The following is a 10,330-nucleotide window of genomic DNA, read 5'->3' on the forward strand; positions in this document are numbered from 1 at the left end:
TGCTTTTGGCAGGATGGCCATTTTGATGATGTTAATTCTCCCAATCCATGAGCAGGGGATGTCTTTCCATTTCATGGTGTCTTCTTGTATTTCTTTTGACAGTGGCCTAACATAATCTTTTAAAGTAATGTTAATATAAAAGTATTCATGTTTGACTATGTATTTTTTAATTTATCTGTTTATGTACATATCAATTTTCTCCAAATAAAGATTTTATTTTTGTTTACAAAATTTAGTTGTAAATAATTTAAGAGGATGATAGAGGATGAGATTTAGGAAAGTCAGACTTTAGTTGCTGAGGATAGGAGGATTTCTTTTACTCTTGTATCCTCAGCATCTAGCAAGGTGCCTGCTTATAGTGAATTCTCAAGAAATCTTACTTGTCTGGATAAATAGTTGTATTTAGTGCATGCTTCTTTTAAGGGTCAGTAAAGGAAAGCTCTGTGTAAGGAAAATATCTTTCAACTATTGGCAGTTTTAAAAAGGACTAGTAAACTATCCCCATATGAATATCTAAAAAAACCCTATGTAAAATACTTTTCAGCTCTCTCTGATCAGATTAAGATAGTCTGGTTATTAACCAATAATTTGCTTGCTGGACTTTTTCTACTAGAATTAGGCATGAGCAGAATGGTGACAGAGAAGACATTTGTAAAAGTACAACTGTTTAGTGATTTTTTTTTGTGTGTGGGAACAGGTTAGATAAGTAAGTAGGTGAGATCAAATTATCTTCTTCTTAATGCATTCTGCTGATTATTACAGCCAAACAGAACTGGTTATGAGTGGGATGTCTTCCTTAACTCACTTGTCACTGGACTCCTAACTCTATGAATTTTATCATGTCATCAGGCAGGGGTGTTCTTACCCTTCAAAGGACCCTAGATAACAGATTAGAAATTTATCTTTGAGACCTGACAGTGATTGATATTCTTGTTGAAAAGATTTAATACTGAAGCAATTAAATGAAAAACATTGCCTTGGGGGTTTGGAGGGAATTGAGAAAGTATAGACTTCCCCAAATATTTGGGGATGGCACTTTGTAAAATGACTTACATAAAAACCATTTGGGGAGTTGTAGCTAGAATGCTGTTTTGTTGTTTCCTTCAACTATTAAAATCTTTGGCATGGAGAGCCAGCTTGCATGGGACACACAGTTTTATTTGTGGATATCTGGCTATAGTGCCCTGGCATGCAGCTCACAGTGGGACCAATGTCACACCTCTCAAGGTACAGCCATTAGTAGGCACAGGACACATCTTAGTCTGAAGATACATATACAAATACTAGCTGAAGATAGCAAACATCATTTATTTTTCTGATGACAAAATATTTTTCCATCCTGATGGCATGTTCATCTCTACATGTTTGTGTTCCCTGAAGCACAGGAATTTGAGGGAACTCTGGAAAAGATATTTGGTTTCCAGTTTACATATACAGTATGTGATGCATCTTCCTTTTTATAAAACAGTAGTTCATGGAATTTGTTAACCAACTATTTCAGTGAGATATGATTAAGATTAGCTGATTTGAATGCCTGAATATTACTATAAAAAATGTGCTCATATTACTTTTTTTTTCTCTTTGCTTCTAGAACTCTTAGAACGATCACTAGCCCTTTTAAACAAAAGTCAACAACTCACTGAGTTCATAGAAAAATTCAAGTGTGACGGACCTAATGTAAATCCTGATTTGATTCAGGGGGCTCATAACAGCTGCTTAAAGATTGACAGCCTTCTTGAAGTTCTACAAGATAGGAGACGACAGCTAGACAAGTACCTGAAACAACAGCAGCAAGAATTGGGTCAGGTTCTGCAGATATGTCAGTGGGACCAACAAGAAAAACAGGTAACTCGAAGATGTATTGAAGAAGTCTTGACGTTAGCTAATAAAGTTTGGTTGTTATGGGGACTATTTCCTAGTATAGCTTCTTAGTTATGACAATCAAATTCTTTGGTATTTGCTCCAAACCACCATACTGTTTTCCAATATAAGCTATATAAAAACAAAGATTTTAATTTCTTGTTGTATAAATATAATCTTGTATATTCGTGTATTATCTTGACTGTATAAATGGAAGAATACTTGCAGGAGGTTTTCAAAATGACTCTATTCTATTGTTGAATTCTCTTTCTCACTTCCTTCCAGGTCACCAATTTTAGACACATTTCTTTATAATTCTGAAATGTTAATTGAAATTTTCTTGAAAGTTGGAGAGGTGTGATAGCATTGAATTATGCTAGATTGCAAATAATGTCAGAAAAAAAAAATCAGTCCAAAGTAGAGATATTCTTAGAAGAGTGATGTGATGCTAGTAAGGAAATATAACCTTGGCTTATGACCAGATGCTGGATGGTTAGAGCTGTGGGGGGTGGGAGTTGGTGTAGTTGCAGGTTTGGTGCAGCTCTTCACCTAGATTGCAGGCACAGTTTTGATTAGTTGTCAGCATCCTTGTCATGCATTCCTTCTATCCCAATGTTGAGTATAAAGTGACTAGAACTCTCTTTGCAAACCCCCAACTCAAATAGGTGGAATAGTTCTCATTGACCTACCCCCATACTTATAACTATCTAATTAAGTGGGCAGAAATTTCAGTATTAAATGCTGTGGAAGGAAGTCTAGTTTGTCTGCATAGGAAAGCAGACTCTTCACATATTTTATATTACTACTCTGATCCAAACTGGAGAGACAGACACACATACAAGTGGGGAGTAAATATGTGGCCAGGAGAAACTGGTTCTCATTACAAGCTGGAAAAAGGAGTTAAGTGATCAACTTTTAAACTAACCTGTACATACTATGTACCAAGTCCTGTATAAGTAGCAGATACACAAGGCACAAAATAACCTTTTCTCTAAGAATTTTCCTTATAATGCAGTTTTAACTCAGCATTATTGACATTTGGTGTCAGGTACTTTCTCTTGGGGGCTGTCCTAGTACTCTATGATGTTGAGCAGCATTTCTGACCTCTCCCCACTGGGTATCAGTAGAATATACTCCAGTTGTAACAACCAAAGATGTCTCCAGACATTGTCCAATGTCAGCTGAAGAAGACATATATAATAGAGAAATGAAGACTAATAAGTGATACAAAAAGCAGACAAACAAGTAGGGTAATGAATTTTGACTTATATTGATCTACTTTTCATCAGAGAAGGAATCAAAAAAGGCCTCCCGGAGGAAGTGTCATAAAATAGAGACACAATAAAGATGATTCCAGTCATATATTCTTTTGCATTTTGTCACCTCTCTCTCCAAGCTGCTATACTTTTTCCAAACTGCCTCTGCTTTCAGTCCTTTTGATTTGACTACTACCAGTTGCTGTCCTTCTGATGTATTCTGTGTGCCAGGACCACCCCATGTGTGGTTCTTCCCTCACCCCACCTTCACATACTTGTGTAATATTGTCCAATGTAAGAATCTTTACTGATGTTTCCAGCATAACAAAGGAGAATTAACATTTAAGATAGTAAACTGTTCGGCCCTCCCTGGCAGCACAGCGGGTTAAAGCACTGCACTGAGAAGCTAAAGCCACTTCTGCATGAGTTCGATTCCCGCCTACCTTGGAGGTGACCACATGGCGTGGCAGACCTCTCCTGACCTACCCACTGCTCCCCTCGGCAGTGTACTTCGTCGATCTGCCTGTTCTGCTCCCCACTCTGTCTCTGGTGAAGCCTCTCACCACTCCTGAGCCTCTGGCCTGTACCCCAGTTCTGTATGTACAAATAAGTAAATCTTAAAAAAAAAAAAAAGATAGTAATCAGCTTAAAATTGATTATCCAAGAGACAACTGGTACTAGCTTGTATCAGGCAACTGTTTCTAATGTTTCTAATTTTCCCTATCTTCAGTGGGTCCATTATGGTTATTATTTCTCTTTCTCTCTCTAGACCTGTTACATTTTTCCAGAACTGCTGCTCCTTTAAGGAAGCTTTCCTTATATGTCTTTCATTAAGCTCATAACCCCAAACTTTTGACTTTTGTACTTCTAATAACATACTAAAAACTCCTCTTATTTTATCAAACAGAATTGTTTATTCCTTTAAAATCATAACCTTTTTTATCCTGATTAACATAGACATTTTCTGTGTAATGAAAAGGCTCATCAAAGGGGCTATCTAAATACAAAACAATTTCCAAAGAATAAAAAAGCAGCTACATTAAGTCTTATTTATGTATTTTTAAGATAGCAATTTTGCTTCTCTGTTCCATGATTATGGCAATAATCATCTGCAGGAAAAAAAAAAGGAAAAAAGAAAAAAATCGCATGAAGATTCAAAATGTTAATTTTAACCCAGTTACATACTTTAAGAGAATTTAGATACCTTACCAACTGTAGAAAGCATGGTAATAACTAGAGTAAGGCATTGCAAGTTTTCAGACTTGAATTATTTTTTTTGCATGGAAGTGTATGTTCTTTTGGGAGGGGTTGCTTTTTCTAGGTAGACTATCTTTTAAGCTCGGTTATATTCATAGCAAAGTTGAGTGGAAAGTACTGGATACCCTGTTTCCATATATGCACAAGCTTCACCACTATCATCGCCCTCACCAGAGCACTACATCTGATATCATCAATGTTCAGTGACCATAAAACTTTTTTTTAGATTTTATTTTATTTGTGCATACAGAACTGGGATACAGGCCAGAGATGTGGAGGGTGAGAGAATTCACCAGAGACAGAGTGGAGTGCAGAACAGGCAGATCAACGAAATACACTGCTGAGGGGAGCAGCGGGCGGGTCAGGAGAGGTCTGCCAGGCCATGTGGTCACCTCCGGGGCAGGCGGGAATCAAACTCATGAGGAAGCGGCTTTAGATTCTCAGTGCTGTGCTTTAACCCACTGCGCCACCAGGAAGGGCCCCATAAAACATTTTTACCCCAAGTTTAGGGCTCAATCTTGGTGCAAGAAATTATATAGGTTTGGATAAATGTAAAATGACTATAGTCACCATTGTACCACACAGAATAATAATTTTACCACCCTAAGTATTCTTTGTATTTCATCTATTCATCCCTTACTCTCCCTTATCCTTGGTGAGCACTAATCTTTTTAGTGTCTCCATTCTTTTGCCTTTTCCAGAATGTCATATGGTTGAAATTCTGTGTATATATAACCTTATCAGTTAGTTACTTCTTTTATTACATAATATGCACTTAAGTCATGTTTTTTTCATGACTTGATAACTCATTTATTTTTTAATGACGAATAATCTTTCTTTCCTGGATATGCCACAGTTCATTTATCCATCTACCAAAAGACATCTTGGCTGCTACCAAGTTTTGGCTATTATGAATAATGCTGCTAAAAGTACCATGTGCAGAGACATGTGGATATAAATTTCTAATTCATTTGGACAAACACCAGGAATTCAATTGCTGGATCACATGTAGTAACAACATTTTTATAAGAAACTGTCTTCCAACGAGTCTACATCATTGTGTTTCCACCAGCAATGAAAGAGAGTTCCTGTTGGTCCACATCATTGCCAAAATTTGGAGTAATCAGTGACTTGGATTTTGACCATTCTGCTAGGACACTATAAATGTCTTATGTTTTAATGAATCTCATTGTTGTTTTAAAATGGAATAATAACACTTGATTCACTGTGTTATTCTAAGGATTAAATGAAATAATGTGCAAAATATAGGACACAATGACTATCATTTTAAGAGGTACTTAATAGGCAATTTCCTTATGCTCCCTCTTCTTGATTAAGCTTTACGACTTATGATTATTTTTCATCTGGCCCATAGTGTCTATGAGGTTAGCCCTGCTGTTGCTATACTTATTCATGTGTTTTAATACTGTAAATTGTTGGAGACTGGCCAAGGTAGTAATATATGGTTTGAAGCATGCACTTTTGGTTAGATTCCATTCTTAACTGTTTTGAACCAGAGTCAATAGTAAGGATTAATATTATCTTAAATAAAATTCATGAATAAATAAGTAATTTCATTAAATACAAAACTTAGGTATTTAGTCTTCAAACAATCTATGTTATATTTTCTCTTCATAATGCCATTGAAAGCAGCTGACTTAACTAATAAAGACAACAATTTCATCTGTGTGCTTGTAACAGTACAGAAGCTGGAGCCATACTGTTAACTGGGGTCAAAATCTGCTCTACCACTTACCAGGTAAATTATTTTTGAGCAAATTAAATTATAATTGAGCAAATTATTTAACCTCCCTGAGGCTCTGTTTTCTGTAAAATGTAGATATAAAGTATCTACCTCAAAATATTGTTAGTATCATCAAGTGAGTTATTTATTGTGCTAAGTGCTTAGATCAGTATCTGGCCCATAGTAACTGCTATGTTAGGATAAACACTTTTTTGTCATCATGTCTGATAAAGGACAGTAAAGTCACAACATAATTTATACTTTTTCTCTCTACCCTTTCTTCATGCTCAAGTAAAGACTGACATTGCATGAAAAACTTATTTTATTTTTTGTCTTGAAGTCAAAAAGTATGATCAAATGAAAGCTACCTTTATAATTTTAGTAGCCATATTTTTTTTCAGTAGGCATTTAACTAATAGTTTAAAATAAAAGAGAACTCTGTTCCTTCTTGTGACTTAATAATGTTCATTTGTTAAAAGTGTAGATGAAATCACTCTCCATATGGATAATTGCTATTAACATTTGGCACACTGCCATCTTCTAGAGCTTTATCTGAGCATGTGATAGTCATAGGCACACACATTTATTAAAGAAACAATTAAGCATACAAACAAAATTAAGGGAATTTATCTACACAGAGGACAAATAAACTTATATTTATATAATTGGAGAAATCACAGACATATTCTCCCATCAAAAGTATACTTTTAGTGTAGACTGTCTGTATCTGAAGAGTTGTTGCTTACTTGTTTGTAACTATGTGAACAGGGAAATATTTCAAATTCCAGATAGGTTTTCTTACCTAAGTATTTTACCTACATTTTTCAGTTTTCCCTAATTTAAGTTTTCTTGAGGACCAATTGGTGAAGAATAACAACAGGGACACCAAAATGTGTGTGACTTTAATAATCAGGGTTCTGTGGTTCTCACATTGTTGGATGATTTGCCGGGTGCTACCATGGGTTACACTGAAGCACCATGAGTTGGTGGGTGCAGAAGCACGTGCTCCCTCGGAAGACCAAGATTTTTTGGCAGTTCTGCACTTATTTTAAGGGAAAACTGTCAAGCATTACATTAGTAAAATACCAGTTTTGTCAATCGTTTTAACTACTTAAGTAAAAGGGAAATTAAAAGGAGAATTAGAGCAAAGTTTACGGATGAATAATAAAATGGATGTCTGAATATCTGATGTGTCTTCTCTGAGAAAGGCTATTTAACAGATGCATTTAGTATCCCTCTGTTTCTAAGTGCTTATGGTGTTAATGGTTTTGAACTATAGTAGTTCAGTTAATTCTCCTTTCAAAAACTGTTAAGAGACCAGAATGATGGTGCCTTAATATTTGTGTCAATGGCAGGGACAAAAGCAAATGAAAGCCACATACTGTTATATCTAAATTGGGATGTAATAGTCTGATAAATATACTCATAGCAAGTTCTCTCTTTATCTTTGTTTTTCAGATGTAAAAATGAACACTTGTTTTACATTTAAAGATGAGTAGCTGACCTTTCTTTTCAACTCCAGCAGCATCTTATTTTGCAGATAATCTGCTTCATTAATGAAAATCAGAAGCAGCTTGGAGTATTTTGTGCATAATTAATTATGTTGGCAAGAAGATTTATGAATGCAATTTTTCTCAATTGCTTTGAACAGGCATAAGTGAGACAAACAAATAAATTAAAATGAAGTTATTCATGGTCTCTTTGAACGAGACAGTGTCAAGGACATCTAAGAGAATTAAGTAAGACAAAGGCAGATAATCTCTTTATAGCACAAGTCACATATAAGATATACATCTTTGTAGGAGGAAAAGGTAGTAGAATTTATTCGGACAGTTTTGTAATTTGGGTCCCATGTATATTATAATTATGAAGCTATTTGTAATCATATTCCTTGTCCATGGGAAATCAAAATATCAGCAAATGACACAAATAAGCTTCAGGGCAACTGTTTTGTACCTGTGAGCAGTCAAAAGCTGTGTGTTTATGAATGTACATATATGTGCATGTGTAGCCTTTTTTATATGCTGCTACCTTTGCTAGAATTTAGAATTCGTGTGTTTAAGGAGCCTAAATTAATATAAGATAGCAAAACTACCAATCCCAGTGGCTAACACATAGAAAGGGTTGTTTTAAAATAATCTTTGTTTGAATGTAGCTTTGTAACCTCAGCTGGCATTAAACCAAAATAAGTGTTGAATTATCTTGGTGATAATTCAGTTCAACTATTGGTATCCAGTAGTTCAGTCTAGTAATAGGAAAACATGAATTTTCAACTACTTACATATTAAAATTTATCACAGGATTTTATCTTAATATATAGGCTGTCTCAAGAATTCACTTTAGATTAACAGTAAATGCAAAGTAAAAGTGCTTGTAAAAGCATGTGAGTTTGAAAGCAATCAAACCCCCTCCTATTTAGAATACATGCAACTATTATTGCTTTCAATGATACTGCATGTCACAGGTAGTGATGGATGATTCAGTAGAGATGAAGAGGCTTTCACATTTACTAGCCATGTGATTCTGGATGAGTCACTGCATCTGTGGGCCTCCACTCCCTTTTCTGTAAAATGGGGATAATAATAGTACCTACAGATATGTTGTAAAAATAAAGAACATTATATACGTAAAAATGCTTAGAGCACAGCTTGGCATATGGTAAGGACTCAGTACATGCTCACTGTATCACTATGTATGTTGGTGGTTGCTCTCTAAGTTTTACTGGCTACATAGTGACAGGCACATAAAATCCTACCTATTGGCTGGATCCCATACCAGTTTTCTAGAGAATCTTAGCTTTTGCAAATATTATGATGTGGGGTAGCTGGTCTTTCTTTCTAATACCAGCATCATCTTATTTTGCAGCTAATCTGCTTCATTAATGAAAATCAGAAGCACATTTTCAAAGGTCAATTTTATCTGTAAAAATAGTGCTGAAGAAACCCATGTTATCTCTTTTTAGCTTTCTCTACCCTTTAGGTATTTGTTTAGGACATTTATACTCTTAATAGCTGATTACATTGAATTGAGCTTGTCACTTCTATGTATTTTTCAGGTGGACCAATGGCTTTACAATATTTTAAGTAGGCACAATGATTTAATCCCCTCAATCAGCTATTGGAGGGGCACACACTGTAGCTAAATTATCTTTTCAGAAAGCTCATGTCAAGCTGTTTAGTAGGTGTGCTCTCTGGGGAAGCCCTGCATCGCTCCACGGTGCTCATAGTCTTCCAGTGTGTGACAACAGCTGCTGCCTGAGCTGTCTGCAGAGCCCTGGAGCTGTCTGCAGATTTCCTTCCACTACCCCCAGTTCTGTTTTCCTACCAACTTCTAATGCTGGAGATGACTGGTCTTCCTTTTTCCTTAATACTGTGACCACCTTAAACTGGCCAGGGAGTAGGACTCATTCTTTAGTCTGCCTTTTTTTCATGACCCCCAAAGATGTGTAAGATGTCCAGTAGCTTTTACTGCTTTATTTTTTAATTTATAAATACATTTTTCACACCATTCTTCATTTTGTACATTCTTTCATCTCAGTTGTAATCCCTGTGAACTTCCCACTAACACTTCACCCATGTGCCATCACCATGGTCCCATGTGCTTCTCTTACCCCAGTTTTGATCTTGTTCCCTTCTTCTCCCCTATGGAATGTCTCTGGCTTTTATCTACCCAAAAGGATCATTTAAAAGGACACCTGAACCCTTATGTTTATTGCTGCCCTGTTTATAATAGGGAAGATATAGAATCAACCCAGATACACAAAAATAGATGACTGGATCAAGAAGATATGGTACATATGCACAATGGAATATTACTCAACAATCAAAAAAGATAAACTCATGTCATTTGCAGCAACATGGATGGAACTGGAAACATTCGTGCTTAGTGAAATAAACAAGAAAGAAAAAGAAAAAGAATGAATGGTTTAACTCATAGCAGGAGTGTAAGGGGTCAGCTTTTACTGCTTTATATGGGGAGATTCATAAGCAGACAAAAATAAATGGCACACATTAGAGGGTGAAAATATCCTTTAAGATTTAAAAGTCAATATGAAAATTTGTGATTCTGATTTTCTAACACCAGAAGTTTAGGAGTTTAGGACAGATCTTGAGCTTGGAATCCATTAGTCTGTGTGACCTAGGAACTGGGGTGGTAATGTAGAAATGTTAAACTTTGGTACATGCCTTATAACATTCTCTCTCTCTCTCTCTCT

At 35.8% G+C, this 10,330-nt stretch overlaps 1 protein-coding gene across 3 annotated transcripts in view; it reads left to right on the forward strand.

Annotated features, from left to right (window-relative positions):
• CCDC141 (coiled-coil domain containing 141) overlaps nt 1-10,330 on the forward strand; it is a 160,356-nt gene that overhangs the window by 40,351 nt on the left and 109,675 nt on the right. For all 3 annotated transcript variants that reach the window (XM_012728810.1, XM_012728815.1, XM_012728822.1), the window contains exon 5: nt 1,592-1,845. In XM_012728810.1, the coding sequence (XP_012584264.1) occupies nt 1,592-1,845 (254 nt within the window). The remainder of the gene's footprint in view (nt 1-1,591; nt 1,846-10,330) is intronic.

Source organism: Condylura cristata, unplaced genomic scaffold (assembly GCF_000260355.1).
Source record: "Condylura cristata isolate star-nosed mole 26May11 unplaced genomic scaffold, ConCri1.0 scaffold00002, whole genome shotgun sequence".
NCBI classification, from domain to species: Eukaryota; Metazoa; Chordata; class Mammalia; order Eulipotyphla; family Talpidae; genus Condylura; species Condylura cristata.